Source organism: Hemitrygon akajei, chromosome 7, assembly GCF_048418815.1.
Source record: "Hemitrygon akajei chromosome 7, sHemAka1.3, whole genome shotgun sequence".
In the NCBI taxonomy this organism is placed as follows: Eukaryota; Metazoa; Chordata; class Chondrichthyes; order Myliobatiformes; family Dasyatidae; genus Hemitrygon; species Hemitrygon akajei.
The window spans coordinates 113,211,027-113,230,511 of NC_133130.1; the positions used below are offsets into that span (position 1 = coordinate 113,211,027).

At 40.2% G+C, this 19,485-nt stretch overlaps 1 protein-coding gene across 4 annotated transcripts in view; it reads left to right on the forward strand.

Moving 5' to 3' along the window:
- The window catches only part of cep43 (centrosomal protein 43), an 86,678-nt gene that overhangs the window by 7,779 nt on the left and 59,414 nt on the right, over positions 1–19,485 (forward strand). For 2 of the 4 annotated variants that reach the window (XM_073051753.1, XM_073051755.1), the window contains exons 2-6: positions 2,561–2,614; positions 6,830–6,884; positions 6,992–7,080; positions 18,766–18,903; positions 19,331–19,357. In XM_073051753.1, coding sequence (XP_072907854.1) covers positions 2,561–2,614; positions 6,830–6,884; positions 6,992–7,080; positions 18,766–18,903; positions 19,331–19,357 — 363 coding nt within the window. The remainder of the gene's footprint in view (positions 1–2,560; positions 2,615–6,829; positions 6,885–6,991; positions 7,081–18,765; positions 18,904–19,330; positions 19,358–19,485) is intronic. The other 2 variants (XM_073051754.1, XM_073051756.1) reach the window with 2 other exon arrangements.

Consider the following 19,485-nt stretch of genomic DNA (forward strand, 5'->3'; position numbering starts at 1 on the left):
ACCGTGAAGTGCAACATGTCACCAAAGATTAATTTACTGCATTCCCATTTGGATCCTTCCCTACAGATCTTGGTGCTGTCTGTGACAAGCATGGTGAACAGTTTGGAGAAATGGTACCAGGCAACGGGAATCCTTCAATGCTGGCTGATTATTGTTGGATGCTTAAGTGAGAAGCCTCAGACACTGAGTACAAATGAAAATAGTCAACAAATTATTTTTAGCTTAGTTGAACTAGTGCAAAGTATCAGCACCATTATGCAATTAAATGCATTATATGCAATAAAAGTTAATTTCTTATTTCTCCAAATTCCTACTTGATTCAAGTAGTCTGAAAATATATTTGTGTTCAGCTTCAAGCAGTCTATCATTCACTTAAAAAAATATTGAGGAAGCAACGCTTCCGAAAAACTCATTGTTGTCCAGTGCTATTTATTGCCCTTCTTGATTTGGCATCTTGAGTAATTGTGCCATTTGGATGTTCTTGATCTCTGTCACATCACAGTCTCTTTGCACCTCGCTGTAACTTAAAGCACATGTGTAATTTTGCTATTCCAGTTCTAATGTAAGGTAATCAAATTGTAACAATAACTATTTCTCTCTGCAAGTGCTGCATGACCTGCTGAGTATCTCCTATGTAACCTGTTTTACTTCAATATTTCAATAGTGAGGCGACCAGAACTGAGCACCGTACTCCAAATGGGGTCCTATATAGCTGCAACATTACCTCTCGGCTCTTAAGCTCAATCCCACGATTGATGAAGGCCAATGCACCATATGCTTTCTTAACCACAGAGTCGACCTGCACAGCAGCCTTGAGTGTCCTATGGACTCAGACCCCAAGATCCCAATGATCTTCCACACTGCCAACAGTCTTAACATTAATCCTATATTCTGCCATCATATTTGTACCTACCAAAATGAATCACCTCACACTTATCTGGGTTGAACTCCATCTGCTACTTCTCAGCCCATTTCAAGTCAAGTCACTTTTTTTATTGTCATTTCGACCATAACTGCTGGTACAGTACACAATAAAAACGAGATAATGTTTTACAGGACCATGGTGCTACATGAACAATACAAAAATTACACTGAACTATGTAAACCAATACAAAAACTACACTAGTCTACAGACCTACCCAGGACTACATAAGTTACACAGAACGGTGCAGGCATTACAATAAGTAATAAACAGGACAATAGGCACAGCAGAAGTCAGTAGGTTGGTAGTCTGATGGCTTGGGGGAAAATCTGTTACATAAATAAAGAGCTGAATGTCCGGGATTCCGTTCATTTCTGTGTTCCCACCGAGTATTTCGTTGCCACAGATGTAGTCCAATTTAATGTCCATTGGAGAGCAGAATGGACGGGAGAGCCAGCTGGCTAGGGCTTGCTTTTTTCCTGGCACGGACTCCTGACCACTCGCCTCACTTCCGCTTCCTCGCACACTGCTTATAATGTCTCCCAACTCCGGCATCAGGCGACTGCGAGGACTGCAGGCCTGATTCCCTCAGCAAGCCGAGGTCGCGCAATCTAACCAGCGGACTTTCATGAAGGTTTGTTTTTGGGTGATCCCTGTATTGTAGCAGTATCTGGCGATGGTAGATAGTTGCTCTGTTATCCATTGGCCTAAACCCTAATTGTGCCTTAAAATTAAATTAAAAAACTAAATTAAAGCAGCACCAGATCCGAAAGGCCGCTGCTGCCGTGTGCCGCGCCGCCTTTTTGCATCCTGTCAATGTCCCGCTGTAACCTCTGACAGCCCTCCACACTATCCACAACACCTCCAACCTTTGTGTCATCAGCAAATTTACTAACCCATCCCTCCACTTCTTCATCCAGGTCATTTATAAAAATCACGAAGAGTAGAGGTCCCAGAACAGCTCCCTGAGGCACACCACTGACTCCTTTAAAACCTGTCTCTTTGTCCAAACCTTCTTAATATTTATCTATCTTAATATTTCCTTAAGTTGTTTGGTGTCCTTTTTTAGATAGTGCTGTCGTGAAGCTGTTTTGAATTCTTTTGACACACTGCAGGTGCTGTGTCTATGGCGCTTTTTGTTGTCATACATTCATTTTAGAGTGTCACAGTTACTGATAACGATTCAAATAAACTGTTTATAAAACAAAAGTGATTCTTAATTGGTTAGATAAGCCTGTTTGTAGTGATGTAAAAAGCTAATGTTTTCTGCTGATGTTTATAACTTTGAATTCTCTGGGAAAAGATTGGAATTTACTTGTTTTCCTGCCGTTCTTCCCCAACACTGTCCAGCAACTAGCTTTCGATTGATGTCAGTATACTTTTTTGAAGAACTTCCACACAAATTACCCCTTATTGCAGAAATTTGATAGTATAAGTTTAATTATAATTTCTCTTCAAGTAGTTGTCTTTTGTGAGTACAGTATAGTTTCTTTATTTTAACTTAGAAAAAATGCTATTAAGTATTGCTGCTTTCAATTCTATTGATCACATATACACAATAGTGTCTCTTTTATATGTAACTTCAGCTAACAGAAAACCTCAGATGTACAAATTAAAACCGAGTATTTTCTGTTTCAGGCTGAACTACGGGCAGCTGTATTCCTAGCACTCGAAGAACAGGAGAGAATCGAAGTAAGTGTTGACCAAAGCATTGGGATTTGTTTTGACTACTTAGTGTTCACTGAAAATAATTACATTGAATATAAAACCTAAAAGTGGGTCACAGATGCACCTCCTCTACTCTATTAATTGCTATCTTTAAATGATACTTGCAATGTGATATTGGGCAATTGGGTATCGTGCCCATCCTGGGCAGGTGCTCAAACTCTTGCTTTTGTTTTGAAAATGATATTTTAAAGGAGAAAATAAAAGTGGAGAATCAGAATCAGGTTTATTATCAGCAGCATGTGTCATGAAATTTGTTAACTTAGTAACAGCAGTACAGTGCAATACATAATAATATAGAAAGAAAAAAATAAGTAAATCAACTGCAATAAGTATATATGTATATTAAATAGATCAAAATGGTGCAAAACAGAAATAATACATTTGTTTTAAAAGTGAGGGAGTTTTCATGGGTTCACTGTCCATTTAGGAATCAGATGGCAGAGGGGAAGAAGCTGTTCCTGAATCGCTGAGTGTGTGCCTTCATGCTTCAGTACCTCCTTTCTGAGGGTAACAATGAGAAGAGGCCATGTCCTGGGCAATGGGGGTCCTTTATAATGGACGTTGCCTTTCTGAGGCACTGCTCCTTGAAGATGGCTTGGATACTACAGAGGCTAGTATCGAAGATGGAGCTGACTAATTTCATAACTTTGTCTACATTTCTTGCTGCTTCAAGCAAAGCAGCTAACATAATTATATCAACACACACAGAATGCTGGAGGAACTCAGCAAGCCAGGCAGCATCTATGGAAAAGAGCACAATGGATGTTTCGAGCCGAGACCATTCATCAGGACCAGCCTGAAACGTCAGCTGTACTCTTTTCCATAGATGCTGCCTGGTGTGCTGAGTTCCTCCAGCGTTTTGTGTGTGTTGCTTAGATTTCCAGCATCTGCAGATTTACTCTTGTTTGTGATTGTGCATAATTATATATTTCACTCACCCTAGGCATTCTCTCTTCTTTCCTCCTCCATTGGGCAGGAGATACAAAGCCTAAAAGCAAGCACCACCAGGCTCAAGGACAGCTACTATCCTGCTCTTATAAGACTATTGAATGTTTTCCTGATATAATAAGATGGACTCTTGACCTCACAATCTACCTTGTAACCTTGTACCAGCATTGCATTTTGTCTGTACTTTAACACTATTCTGTACTCTATTGTTTTTCTTCATACTAACTCAAAGCAAAACTCTTTCACTACTGATGGTAGTGAATTGATTTCTATGTGCAGTATACAAGACAAGTTTTCATTGTACCTTAGAACATGTGACAATAGTAAATCAATTTACCAAAATATAGCCTTGTAGCGATGTACTACATACAGAGCTAGAGACGACGACACGCAGTCGGTAAGTCGTTTCGAGACTAGTTTATTCAAACTTCGCGGCGCTGGCATTTAATCCCTAGCGCCATCAGAGGTGCATTACCAAAGTCTCTCCCCGCGCGCTGGCTATTTGTGAGCCGGTTCGCCTGCGCAGAAAGTGGGTCGCCACAGCCTAATTTTATTATTGAATTTATTTGTAATTATTTATTGTATGTCCCACAGTTTTGGTCTTTGCTGTGTGGAGATGTGTTCTACTCTTCAAAAAAAACACTCCATTATAAATTTCAAAACCTAAGTCTCTTTGTTATATAATTACAATATAATCAATTAAAGAGATCTATAACAGTAACTACAATTACTCTTATTCATCTATGGGATTAGATGCATTGAAAGATTTTAGTTTGTGTGTAGTTCTTAATGATATCACAATATTATGTACCTGGAAAGTAGTAATTATTATAGAGGACAGTAGTGCATGTCTTCAGACACAATAGCAGTCCACAATGATTAGGCAAAATAGCTAGTTAATCCATTCTGCCAGATAAGGCAGTTAGACTTCTTAAAAATTTGAAGAATTTTACATTAGTGTAATTATTTGTTCACTGTTACAGATCTGAAAGGAATAGGAGTAACCTAATGCTTTCTTCACATCAAATTGCAATTTCTGCGAAATTATCTGAACATTATTTCTTTTAATCACCTCTCCTCACAGATAAAAGTTGTTGAATTTATGCTTGCCTTTCTTGTATCTCCTTGTGATATACTTGTGCAGTTTAAGGTGCCTCAGCTGTCACACATTTTTGCAGAATTTAGAGCATCAGAAATAAAATTTGTGAAAGAAATATGAAGATGTCTAGAGAACATAGAAAGGAAGCATAAAACAAGAAAAATGGGGAAAGAAATTTGGGGAAAAATGGAAGGAAGGAAAATTAGAAACTAACAAAAAAGATACAGTGTCATGCAAAAGTTTGGGCACCCCTGGGCAAAATTTCTGTAACCTGTAATTACAGATACAACCTGTAATTATCACTCTCTAACGACAGACACACAAACAGAACGATACAATCTGAAATTATCACTCTCCACAGACAGTCACACAAACAGAATGATACAATCTGAAATTCTCACTCTCCACAGACAGTCACACAAACAGAACGATACAATCTGAAATTATCACTCTCTAACGACAGTCGCATTACTGTATTACTGTGAATAGCTAAGTGAGTAAAAGATGACCTGATTTCCAAAAGGCATAAAGTTAAAGGTGACACATTTCTTTAATATTTTAAGCAAGATTACTTTTTCATTTCCATCTTTTACAGTTTCAAAATAACAAAAAAGAAAAAGGGCCCGAAGCAAAAGTTTGGGCACCCTGCATGGTCAGTACTTAGTAATACCCCCTTTGGCAAGTATCACAGCTTGTAAACACTTTCTGTAGCCAGCTAAGAGTCTTTCGATTCTTGTTTGGGGGATTTTCGCCCATTCTTCCTTTCAAAAGGCTTCTAATTCTGAGAGATTTTTAGGCGGTCTTGAATGCACGGCTCTTTTGAGGTCTATCCACAGATTTTCGATGACGTTTAGGTTGGGGGACTGTGAGGGCCATGGCAAAACCTTCAGCTTGCGCCTCTTCAGGTAGTCCATTGTGGATTTTGAGGTGTGTTTAGGATCATTATCCTGTTGTAGAAGCCATCTTCTTTTCATCTTCAGCTTTTTTACAGATGGTGTGATGTTTGCTCCCAGAATTTCCTGGTATTTAACTGAATTCATTCTTCCCTCTATCAATGAAATGTTCCCCGTGCCACTGGCTGCAACACAAGCCCAAAGCATGATTAATCCACCCCCGTGCTTAATAGTTGGAGAAGTGTTCTTTTCATGAAATTCTGCACCCTTTTTTTTCTCCAAACATACCTTTGCTCATTGCGGCCAGAAAGTTCTATTTTAACTTCATCAGCCCACAGGACTTGTTTCCAAAATGCATCAGGCTAGTTTAGATGTTCCTTTGCAAACTACTGACGCTGAATTTTGTGGTGAGGACGCAGGAAAGGTTTTCTTCTGATGACTGTTCCATGAAGGTCATATTTGTGCAGGTGTCGCTGCACAGAAGAATAGTGTACCACCACACCAGAGTCTGCTAAATCTTCCTGAAGATCTTTTGCAGTCAAATGGGGGTTTTGATTTGCCTTTCTAGCAATCCTATGAGCAATTCTCTTGGAAAGTTTTCTTGGTCTTCCAGACTTCAGCTTGACCTCCACTGTTCCTGTTAACTGCCATTTCTTAATTACATTACGAACTGAGGAAACGGCTACCTGAAAACGCTTTGCTATCTTCTTATAGCCTTCTCCTGCTTTATGGGCATCATTTATTTTAATTTTCAGAGTGCTCGGCAGCTGCTTAGAGGAGCCCATGGGTGCTGATTGTTGGGACAAGGTTTGAGGAGTCAGGGTATTTAGAAAGCTTTGAAATTTGCATCACCTGGCCTTTCCTAACGATGACTGTGGACAAGCCATAACCCTAACAAGCTAATTAAGGTCTGAGACCTTAGTAAAAGTTGTCTGAGAGCTCAAATCTCTTGGGGTCCCCAAACTTTTGCACGGTGCTCCTTTCCTTTTTTTCCACTCTAAAATTGTACAAAACAAAAATAATACACTAATCTTGCTTAAAATGTTGAAAAGAATGTTTCATCTTTAATTTTACGACTTTTGGAAATAAGGTCATCTTTTACTCACTTAAGTATTCACAGTAACAGAAATTTTGACCAGGGGTGCCCAAACTTCTGCATACCACTGTATGTGGAGGAAGGTAGAGCTGTAGTGAGTTATAAATTGTGATGCAAAGACTCAATTTTAATTTATTTTGCAGAATAAAACACCATTGGTTAATGAGAGCTTGAAAAATTTTTTGAACACAGAGGATGGTAAGAGTTGCTTTTATTAAGTTCCAATGGGAAAAACAAAACAAATGACACTATTTGAACAAGCTGGTAAATTAATATTGAAATTGTAATTTGGCCTTTCTTCACAGGGCGCTTGGTGGCTGGTCTTGTTACTGAATTTCTCCAGTTTTTCAACCTTGATTTTACCTTGGCTGTATTTCAGCCAGAAACAAACACTGTAAGTTAATTTCATCATCTAATTTTCAGCATGTCTTTACAGTTATCTATTTGTTGTGAAAATATATCAATATTTTGGGAAATCTTGTATTTTCCTGTATATTTTCATATACAGTGACTTGAAGAAGTATTCATCCCCCACGAGTATTTTCACATTTTACTGTCTTATTTTCTAAATTTAACATATATTGAAGTAAAATTTTTGAGCTAATCTACAAACCATTGTGCATCATGTCAAATCAAAAAAACTCAAAAATCTGTCGATAGTTTACTAAGAATTAAACACCAAAATTGTGAGACTGAAGAAGTATTAATCCCATTTGGAATTACTATGCTAAACTTCTTTGAATGTGATATGTATGTTACCTTACCAACTCACCCAATTTGATGATGTAGAAAAACAGAATCACCTGAATAAATATATCCTCTCTCTGTAAGGTCCAACAGTATGGTAGATTTTCTACAGACCAAACCAAAATGAAGACAAAAGATCATGCAAGGCAAGTTAGGGAAATGATAATAGAGAAACACAAATCTGGCAAAGGGTACAAAACCATCTCAAAGGCACTGAACATACTTCGGAGCTCAGTGCAGTCCATCGTGAGAGAGTGGAAACACATGAAACCATAGACACACTGCCTAGGTCGGGCTGCCCCTCTAAATTTAGTCACTAGAGAAGAATGGCATTTGTAAGAGAGGCTACTGTGACACCAACAGTCACTCTGAGTGAGCTGCAGAAATCAATGGCTGCAACAGAGATGAAGTTCATAGCTCCATGATCTCTACGGCCTTGAACAAAAAGAGTATTTATGGAAGAATAGCAAGGAAGAATCCCTGGCTTAAAAAAAAAAGCATTTCCTTTCTCGTAAAGTCTTTGCAAAGCATCACGTAGTAGGTACTGTAAAGATGTGGACAAAGGTTTTGTGGTTGGGTGAGACTGGAAGGTGAATGCTGCTAAATACAGAGAGATCCTGTATAAAAAATCTGCAAGCCTCTGCCAGAAAGCTTAAACTAGTGAGGAAGTTTGTCTTTTAACAGGACAACAACCCAGAGCACACGGCCAGAGTAACCATTAAATTGATGTTCTTGAGTGACTCAGAGTCCTGATCTGAACCCAATCGAACAGCTCTGACCAGACCTCAAGGTTGCTGTCCAGAGCCGCTCTCCAACTATCCTGATGTAGCTTGAACCAATTTGCAAGCAGGAATGGGCAAATCTTGCTCCATAACATTCAGAAAAGCTAATAAAGACTTATCTGAAGGGACTACTGGCTGTAATAGTTGCAAGAGGTGGTTCAACTAAGTACTGACTAAAGGGGGATAAATACTTTTGAACTGCTGACATTTCAGTTTTTGAATTTTTAGCTTTTCGTGCTTTACAATTTTCTCTTTTTTGTGTTCTGTGGAAAAAGGAGCGTGTGATTCATAGTTAAAATTCTCAGTTAAATTGATCAAAACCCCTGGTTGTAGCACTTATTTACGTGAACGAAGGGTTGGAAGCTGAATATGTTTACAAAGCACTATACAGTGGATTCCAGTTAATTGGGATATATTGGGAACAGTACTTTTGGCTCAATTAAGCATTTGCCCCTATTAGCCAAAGTTTCATGGAAATAATTTAGAAAGGTATAAAAAAAAAGGCAAGCTGTTGTTTAAATTAAATACTGAACAAATCGGAACACTGCAAAAAATACTATAGTGCTATAAAACTGCATTAGTTCCTAATAGTTAACGATGGGGGAATTTATCTAGCGTACGCTGCCATGTTCTTTTGATTGTCTGTAAATAAATAAAGTCAACACAGCCCCCTAGTGCAGGTAACGGGTTTGCCTTCCTGCATGAAGTCGTATCATAATCCAGCAATAAATTTCCTGTTATTTTATTAATAATAACTGAACATTATTAATGTCCAGTAGGGTAATTTTTTTTTGGCCAGTGTTAAATCTTTTTTGTGGCACCTTGGCAAGGGTCTGAAATTATTTTAGTTAAAATAAAAAACAGAATGATCAAAAGCAAGATTTTCTGAATCTGCATCTTTCAGCCCAAATGGATAATGTAACACAAGCACACACACTGACACTGTTTTAAAAACTGTTCGCTCTAGGCATGAAGTAGTGTCTAACACCCACATAAATACATGCTATTGACACTAGTTTCAAAGAAACAGGTCAGTGTGGCGTCCCAAATAAACAAAAAGAATCCCTGCTATTTTCTCAATTAATTTTTGCCCTGATTAATTGATGACCCAGTTATCTGGAATCCACTTCTCTACTTTCAAGTTCTCTTACAACCTAGAAACTCACTGAGTCAATGTCAGCTCTTTGAGAACCTAAAAAATCACATTTTCTCACTATTTCCCTGTAACCCAAATTCTCGTCCATACCTACAATCTTTCTCGCTGTTTCTCTTACCATTACCAATGCCAGGTGCAATTACTGTGACCAATTAAACTATTCGTTTAATTGGGATGGGAGTGTAAATTGGAGCACCCTGAGGAAACCCACATGATCACAGGGAGAACATGCCACTCCACACAGACCTGAGTTGCTGGAACTATGATGCAGTAGCACAATCTCACAGCACCTTGCCTTAGTTCCTTTACCATTTGTACTTTAATTGATGGCTTAATCATTTTGAGACTTTACTACTATAATGTTCCCTCATCCTTCAGCTAATCTAAATATCAAAGAGTTTACACTTCTGTCCTCTGTTTTCTTTCAGATGTGTTCCTATTTGTGTATAAGCTTCTCACTTATCTCCCACCCCACCCAATCTATGTTAGCTACCTGTCTCCAAATTGCTTTAATTTTTAATTTAATGATTATGGCTTTAAATATCTTTGAGTCTGTGTCAATCCTATTGTTGCAATTACTACATCTGTGTTCTCCGATCTTGTTTCCTCTTCTAAGTACATTTTATCCTTTTAGACAAACACCCATCACATGCTCTTTACTCTGATTGCTGTACTTATAAATAACAAGGTTTCATTTCTCCTCTTGAAATCTTCAAGCAGCCATCTCTGGATCATTTCAAAATCTCTACCTTTCATCCAGCATCAGTCTGTCACTGCTAACTCTGAATCACTTGAGAAAGGTGCCTAATAAATGCACATTTGTCATACATTCACATTCAGTCACAGCATGAATTTGATATATTTGTTAAAGCTAATATAATATCAACAAAAAATATTAAAGGCCATAAGTGAAGGAAAATGCAACACAGGGTACCACCTACAGTAATTGTGATGGTTTATTATTAACCACTCTACTCACTGGAATTTAGAAGAATGAGGGAGTATCTCATTGAAACCTAATGAATATTGAAAGGCCTGGTTAGAATAGATGTGGAGAGGCTGTTTCCTAAAGTGGGAGAGTCTAGGACCAGAGGGCACAGGTTCAAAATAGAAGGACACCTGGGCAATTTATTGCCACAGACAGCTATGCAGACCCAGTCACTTGGTATATTTAAATTGAAGGTTTATAGATTCTTGATTAGTCAGGGTGTCAGAGGTTACAGTAAGAAGGTGGGTGAATGAGGTTGAGAAGGATAATACATCAGTCATGGTGGAGCAGACTTGCTGGGCTGAATGTCCTAATGCTGCTCCTACTGTGGCAAGAAACCGTTTGTGAACCCTTTGCATTTACCTGGTTTTCTGCATTAATTACTCATAATATGTAATCTAATCATCTGTTACAATAATAGACAAACACAATCTGCCTAAAGTAGTAACACGCAAACAATTGTACTTTTCACCTTTTTATTGAACACATTGATTAATCATTCACAATCCAGCCTGGAAAAAGTATGTGACCTTTGTACTTAATAACTGGTAGAACTTCCTTTAGAACTTCCAATAACCTCCACCAAATAATTCCTGTAGCTGCTGATCAAACTTGCACAAAGGTGAGGAGGAATTTTAGACCATCCCTGTTTACAGTTAATCAATATTTCTGGGATACCTTGCATGAACAGCCCACTTCAGGTCATGCCACAGCATCTCAATTGGGTTAAGCTCTGGACTCTGACTTGCCCGTTCCAAAACATGAATTTTCTTATGAAATCATTCTGTTTTTGACTTTCTCTTGTGTTTCAGATCATTGTCTTGTTGCTTCATCCAACTTCTATTAAGCTTTAGGTGGCATGTCACTACCCTGACATTCTCCTGTAAAATGTGTTGATACAATTTTGAATTCATTGTTACCCCAATGATTGCTAGCTGTCCAGCCCTGAAGAAGCAAAGCAGCCCCAAACCATGATGCCCTGCCATCATGCTTCCCAGTTTAGATGAAGTGTTGGTGTGCAGTGCCCTTTTTTCTCCAAACATAGCGATGTGCTGTTATGTGTAAAGCCAAGCAGAGCTGCAGAACGGATGCTGCTAATAAGAGAGAGATAAGAGAGCCATCCAAAATGCTAATGAGAGAGAGAGATAACGAGAGAGAGAGAGAGAGACACACACACACATAATTCAGTATCTTGGCATCTGCACTGATACTGCTACGGACATTTGAACATGAACTGCTGATAAAGAGAGAGAGACACGTAATTCAGTGTTTTGGCATCTGCACTGATACTGCCACGGATATTTGCTTTGAACCTGAACTGTTCGTTAACACTCCTGCTGAGACAACAGGAAGTGGTGAAGTTTGATGGACAGGTGATACCCCAGGGGGGATAAAATAGCGGGTTTGCTAAGACACAGGAGACACGCCACGAGACCCTGGAGAGAGCATTGTGCCCCCACAAGTTGGTGGGAGTTTGGAGGACCAATTCGCGGGAATCAGCCAAAGGCTTACAGGGTGTAAAGATACAACTGGTGAGGACCTGTTGTGTGTCCACCCTTGGCTGGGTGACGGGTTCACTACTGAAGAACGGTCGCATTTGGAACGGAGGGGTCACAGTCGGCGACCACAACAGGACAAGAAGACAACAGAAGGTTTGCCTGAAATTTCAACTGTATCTCTCACACTCACTCTCTCTCTCTCTCTCTCTCTCTCCCCCCAACGGTACCACAACAACTACCTCGAACTACACTAAACTGAACTGAACTCTGCTTCACTTGAAGATTGGTCATTTACCTCTAGACTTCGATAGAGCTCAGCTGATTCTTATTCCCATATTTCTGTGTATATTATTGCTAACCTGTTACATTTATATCCTTGCATTTAGTGTACTGTATTACTTAATTTACTAATAAACTTTATTAGTTTCTAGTAATTTCAGACTCCAACGAGTGTTCCATTTCTGCTGGTTTGTTACGGGGTACGTAACATAAGTGGGGGCTCGTCTGGGATTTTGAACGCCAAAATTGGGACTGGTTGAAGTGATTGGGTTAATTTCCTGTATCTGATTTGGTCGTGAAAAAAAAAACAAAGAAAAAACAGAGCAAACAGCAGAAATGGAGATTGAGGAATTTCTAAAGACACCAACCTTGGAGGCATTAGAGGATGCCAAGAAATCAGACTTGGTGAATGTTGCAAAACAGTTGAATCTTTTGAAGGGGAAGCAGGCAATGAGGAGATCAGAGATACAAAAAACCATCGTTGAGTATTATGTATCTAAGCATGTGTTTTCCGAAGGGGACCTGGTGGTGGTGTCTGAGAGTAAACTGGTGGGGCTGCGATTCAGCTGCAGATGGAAAAAATTAAGGCTCGAGCATGAGTTACAAGTAAAGCAGCTAGAAATGGAGGAGAGAGAGAAGGAGCGAGAAAGGGAGGAAAGAGAAAGAGAGAAGCAGCTAGAAAGGGAGGAGAGAGAGAAGGAGCGAGAAAGGGAGTTTGAGCTGGAGAAGTTAAAGATAATGCGAGAGGGGGGCCGAATGCTGGACCAAGGTGGAGGGTTCAAGGTGAACCAGGAGGTTAAGTTGGTTCCCCCATTTGAGGAGACCGATGTTGATCGGTACTTTCTACATTTCGAAAAAGTTGCTATAAGTCAGAACTGGCCAAGGGATAAGTGGGCTGTTTTACTCCAGAGTGTGCTTAAGGGGAAGGCTCAGCAAGCTTACTCAGCATTGTCAGCAGAAGATGCAAAGAAGTATGATGTGGTAAAAGAGGCTATACTCAGGATCTATGAGTTGGTCCCAGAGGCATACCGGCAAAGGTTCTGGAATGTGAGGAAGCAGTGGGACCGCACGTATTTAGAGTTTGCCTGTGAGATGCAAATGTATTGTGAGCGTTGGTGCGCCTCGAAAGGGGTCACTGGGAATTATAACAAACTGCTCCAGCTACTGCTGATTGAGCAGTTTAAAGGTTGTGTCCCTGAAGGTATGCAGACCTATCTAGATGAGAAGGAGGCAGAAACCTTAGCTGCAACTGCTAAGTTAGCAGATGAGTACGCGTTAACACACAAAGCAAAGTTTACCCCGAGTAAGAGCTACCAGAAGGGTAGTAGAGAAGGCGGAGAAAGTCCGCCGGCTAAGCCGGGGACTAGTGAGAAGGGTAAGGAAGACGGGAAACAGTCTGGCAGGAGGTCTCCTAGTTTTGTGCGCTTTAATTGCGGGAAGGCCGGTCATATTGCGTCTAGGTGCTTTGCTCCGAAGAAGGAGACGGAAAGGAAAGGCGACCGCACCGACGGGCTGTGTTAAGCCGGTTGAAATGCCGTTAAAAGAGGAGGAGCTAAACCGAGTTCAGGAGAGATGTGAGAAATTCCTTTCAACCGGGTTGGTATCTGTGAAGGAGCGGTTACCCCCAGTGCCAGTAAGAATCTGGAGAGTCACTGGGGCTTTTCAGTCCTTAATCCTAAGCAGAGTGTTGGAATTCAATAATGAGACAGATACTGGTGACGTGAATGTGATAGAAGGGGTTGGAAAAGGGACCGAGGCCGTACCGTTACATAAAGTATTTTTGACATGTGATTTGGTATCCGGACCAGTCACGATAAGGGTATGGCCTGCACTCCCGATACCTGATGTAGATGTCTTGCTCGGGAACGACCTGGCAGGTGGGGATGTGTACCCAGCAGTGAAGCTGACTAGCAAGCCTGCCAGGACTGAGGACCCACCCATAGTTTCTGAAGTTAATCCCGCCTGTGCAGTAACTCGAAGCATGGCCAGAAAAGTGGCAGAGACAGGCGCCAGTTTAAATGAGTCCAGTGTTGATGTAGCTGAGACGTTTTTACCAGCCCTGTACCAAGAGGGGTTAGAGGGTGGTAAAATGAAGAATAGTGGAGCTAAGGAAAGTAAGAGAGACGAGGCAAATTTAGGGTTGTCAAGGAATGAGATTTTGAGCCTTGCCCATAAGCTACCCCTAGGTGGACATTTTGGAGTGAGGAAGGAATTTATGGAGGCACAGAGCCAAGATGAGAAACAGCTGTGGCAGCTAGAAGGTCCAGGGTTAGACATGGATGATCTATTTAGCTGGACAGAGCTGTTGGCAGTTGAAGAATTTAAGTGTGTTCCCAATGATGTGAGGGCAGTCCTAGATGAAAAGGATGTCGCTACCTTGAGGGAGTCTGCTGGGTTAGCAGACGAGGTTGTCTTAACCCGCAAGGTTGAGTTTACTCTGGAGGGGAGTTGCCCAGAGAGTACCTGGGAGGATCAGGGGAGCTTGGAATTTGTAAGGGGGACTGGTATTGAAAGGCTAGGAGAGGCAGATGTCCCATTGGCCTGTGTGCAGGTTGAGGAAGTACCTGTGGATGCACAGGGTACTGAACCTTGTGTGGAGACTCAGGAAAAGTCTGAGGGGTCTGACTTAGTTGAAAAGGAATGCAGTCCTTTTGGGTCAGATGGACTTGGTTCAATGAAGAAAGGGTTAACCCTGGCACCAGTAGAAAGTGAGGATTCTCAGTCACTTGTGTTAAAAGTTAGTGATGAGATGAAAGCTGGTGAAATGAATATTATTGAAGATATTGAGGGGAAAAAGTATTACTGGACTTTTGAATAAAGTAAATTTAAAGTCGGGTTTGGTTCCAGGACTGTTGATCAAAGTGAAGGGACTGTTAACTAAACAATGGTTTGTTAACAAGATGCCTGCTAGTCGATTACAGTTTATTTTGAAAAATAAAGATAAACGACATGGAGATGATGTTCAACTATGTGATTTGGAGAGGAAAAACTTAGTGTTGTTTTGACCCAGAGAGACCATCTACTAGTGTCATTAAGGAAACTAATCAAATTAAAGATCCTGAAGATAAAATTAATGACTTGCTTGAAATTAATGAGTTGTTTGGAAGTTCAGCAAATGGGCTTAGTCTGGACAACATTGGTGATAAGCTAACACCTGTGAAGGGGGTCTCTGAAAGCCGTATCCAAGCTGATAAGCAAGCTGACCACACAAGGGTTAAATGTTCTGTTTCAGAGTGGAAAAGAGGCCAAGGGTGAGCAAACACCATTTTTGAATAACAGGATCTGATTTTGCAGGAATTTGACTTTTTTTTGTTTGTAACAAAGCATGTGAAAGATAAAAACATCATGGAAGATTGACTGAATTAAGTTTAAAAGTAATTTGGAGATTAGAGTTTGCATACACTTCTGTAATGTACCACATTATAATCACACATGTATTGGTTCACACTTTGTAATATACACCTAAGCTAAGAATTAACTTCACTGCAGGAAAAGAATCACTGTCACTTATTCGGGTGTTACAACATTTTGAGGTTTATATTTGTCCGGCACGGAAGCCACTGATAGTTTACATGGATCACAATCCATTAGTGTTTTTGACCACCATGAAGAATAAAAATAAACGCTTGTTAAGTTGGAAACTGATATTACAGGAATTTGATATAAAGATAAAACATGTAAAAGGAACTGAAAATGTGATTGCAGGTTGTCTATCCAGGTGTTAAATTTGAAGTTCTCTGTATTAGCCAACTAGCTGATGACTACCTGTATATTAGAGTGTATTTTGTAATGTGCATTCATGTCCTTAATCTTTACCCCCAGTAAAAATTCTTTTAAGGGTGGAGGTGTTATGTGTGAAGCCAAGCAGAGCTGCAGAACAGATGCTGCTAATAAGACAGAGATAAAAGAGAGCCATCCAAAATGCTAATGAGAGAGAGAGAGAGAGAGAGAATATTCAGTTTTTTGGCGTCTGCACCGATACTGCCACGGACATTTGCTTTGAACCTGAACTGTTCGTTAACACTCCTGCTGAGACAACAGGAAGTGGTGAAGTTTGATGGACAGGTGATACCCCATCCGGGGGGGGGGGGGAATAAAATAGCGGGTTTGCTAAGACACAGGAGACACGCCACGAGACCCTGGAGAGAGCATTGTGGCCCCACAAGTTGGTGGGAGTTTGGAGGACCAATTCGCGGGAATTGGCCAAAGGTTCACAGTGTGTAAAGGTACGACCTGTGGGGACCTGTTGTGTGTCCACCCTTGGCTGGGTGACGGGTTCACCATGGAAGAACGGTCACGTCTGGAACGGAGGGGTCACAGTCGGTGACCACAACAGGACAAGAAGACAACGGAAGGTTTGCCTGAAATTTCAACTGTATCTCTCACTCTCTCTCTCTCTCTCTCTCTCCAACAGTACCACAACAACTACCTCGAACTACACTAAACTGAACTGAACTCTGGTTCACTTGAAGACTGATCATTTACCTCTAGACTTCGATAGAGCTTGACTGATTCCTATTCCCATATTTCTGTGTATATGTGTATATTATCATTGCTAACCTGTTACATTTATATCCTTGCATTTAGTGTACTGTATTACTTAATTTACTAATAAACTTTATTAGTTTCTAGTAATTACAGACTCCAACGAGTATTCCATTTCTGCTGGTTTGACAACCCAGTTACGGGGTACATAACAGTGCATTTCTGCCAAAAAGTTCAACTTTTGTCTCATCCGACAACAGAACATTGTCCCAGAAGTGTTGTGGAATATCCAGATTTTTTTTCAAGCTTGAGACATGCAGCAATGATTTTTTTTGGCGAGCTGTGGTTTCCTCCATTGTGGCCTTCCATATACATCATTCTTGTCCAGTATTTTTATTATAGTGTACATATGAACAGAGACTTTAGCAAGTCCTAGAGATTTCTGCAGGTCTTTTGCTGTTCTTTTTCCCTTGGGTTCTTTTTCACCTCCTTCAGCATTGCATGTTGTGCTCTTGATGTGATCTTTGCAGGATGCCCACTCCTAGTATGATAGCAACAGTACTAAATTTCTTCCATTTGTGGACAATTTCTCTTACTGTGGGCTGATGAACACTTGGATCATTGGAAATGCTTTTGTAGCCTTTTCCAACCTCATGCATGTCTACAGTTCTTCTTCTAAGGTCCTTAGAAAGTTCTTTTGATTGAGGCATAGTGCATGTAAATAGATCTTTCTTGAGAAGAGCAGACTCTGTCAGTAACCTGACTTTGTGTGTCTTTTTTACAGGGCAGGGCCTCTCTACAACCCACTCCTCCAATCTCATCTCATTGATTGGAACACCTGGTTCCAAATAGCTTTTGAAGAAGGCATTACCCTAGAGGGTTCACATACTTTTTTGAACCTAGTCTGTGATTGTTTAAATGGTGTACTCAGTACTAACTAGAATTTCAAAGGTCAAATTTAATGTCAGAGAAATGTATACTATACACATCCTGAAATGCTCTTTCTTCACAAACATGCACCAAAACAGAAGTGCCCCAAAGAATGAACAACAATTAAGTGTGAGAACCCCAAAGTTCCCTCCAGCTCCCCCCCACAATCCCCCCTCTCCCACCAGCAAAAAAAACGCGCATCAGCACGATCACTGAGCCTAAGCATGTGCTAAGCAATAGCAAAGACACAGACCAAAGTTACCCCAAAAGCTCCACATTTCATCCAAAATTCGACAAACCACAGGTTCTCTCTCCCTGGCAAGTGAGAGAGAGGTGTCCCCCATTTGCACAGCAAGCGGGAGACATAACAACCAGCTGGTTTATGATCTTAAAAGTCCATTTCGTCATTTTTTTCAAGCTCTGTGTCCGAAGATCGCAAAGACCATGGGTCTTCGGGCCCACAGCGAAAGATTTTCTGGCCTCCCCAATGACACACCAGTCTCCTGTCACGACACCGACCCTCTCCACTCATCTCCAGAGCCCTGAGATCTTAGGCTTCCGAACACGATCGTGATTCTCAGGCCAATCCCTTGGCATGTGGAATAGTGGCCAGTCGTGGAACCCCGAGAACGGGCCCCATTCCCGCAAAGAACGGAAGCCTGTGTGTAACTCCAGGTCAGGATCTTCAAAAGAACCCGGAAAGGGAAAAACAAAGATATTAAAGGTAGAAATAGAGCTGTTTCCGAAGGTGCAAGCAAAGGAGTCGCCGTTAGGCGCCATCATTCCTCCTAAGCTCTGCCTCCATTTGTTTGTATGTTATTAGTTTAAGCAGTTTGTGTTTGTCTAGTATAGTGAAGATCTATATAGATGAAGATCAGACCACATTTTATGAGTAATTAATGGAGAAAGCCAGGTAATTGCAAAAGGTTCACAAACTTTTTCTTGCATCTGTATGTCTTGTGGTCTAACCATGAACTAACATTTTTAAATTTTTGTGAAACTACAAATTGGCATTATACATTCCATTAAACAATCGGCACATTTGCTGTATAATAGAATGATCAGAAATGGTGTTGTCGTTCTCCTGGATAATAACAGGAACATAAAATTGAAGTTTTTAACAGAACTTGCACATTTGTAACCCCTATTGACATCATTAATGTTCTTAATAATGAACCTTGCATCTTCATTTTTCTGTTTGTTTTGACCATAGTTCACTGGACTTGATGGACGGGAAGTTTTGGTAAGGGAGCTAGGAATTCATGAAAGTGATGGCTTGAAAGGAGTACCTATATTATTGGAGGTGATGCAAAGAAATCGACAAAAGGAGAAAGATCATAGTCTTTCTGAAGTACGTAACTTAATATATAGATAATACTTGTTTGACTAATTATTTTCTGTCGTGTGCTGAATTTAAAAATGTAGCACTACTATGCAGATGTTTACATGAAATATATATATGTCTGAAGCTTTGTTACTGTGGAACTTCCATCCTATGTAGCATACTGAGATTTCTTAAAACCCCACCAATCATTATGGGAAACAAGTTTATAGATTTGTGGGGTATTTTCATAAGTAGTGTGAAAACTAAGGTAACTGAAAAACCATGACCTGTCCAGCTAGTTTGTTTTGCAAATGAAAGCAACTATGATATGAAAAACAAATATGTTTGCTAAACAATGGGAAAGGAAGGGGAACAGAAGCTTGAATGCATATTTCAACCAGTAAGATTGCTAATAATTTTGATATGACACAATAATAGTGTGTTCTTGTTACAGGGAGATCATGTCACTTGTATTCCAAAGGTATTGAATCATTTCTTGCTTATTTCTTTCCGATGATTTTGGGTGGTGGCATTGTTTGTCATAATTTACTAATTTGCATTGCAATCTGGTCTGCCTTCTACTGGATTCATAACTATGTCATGTTATAT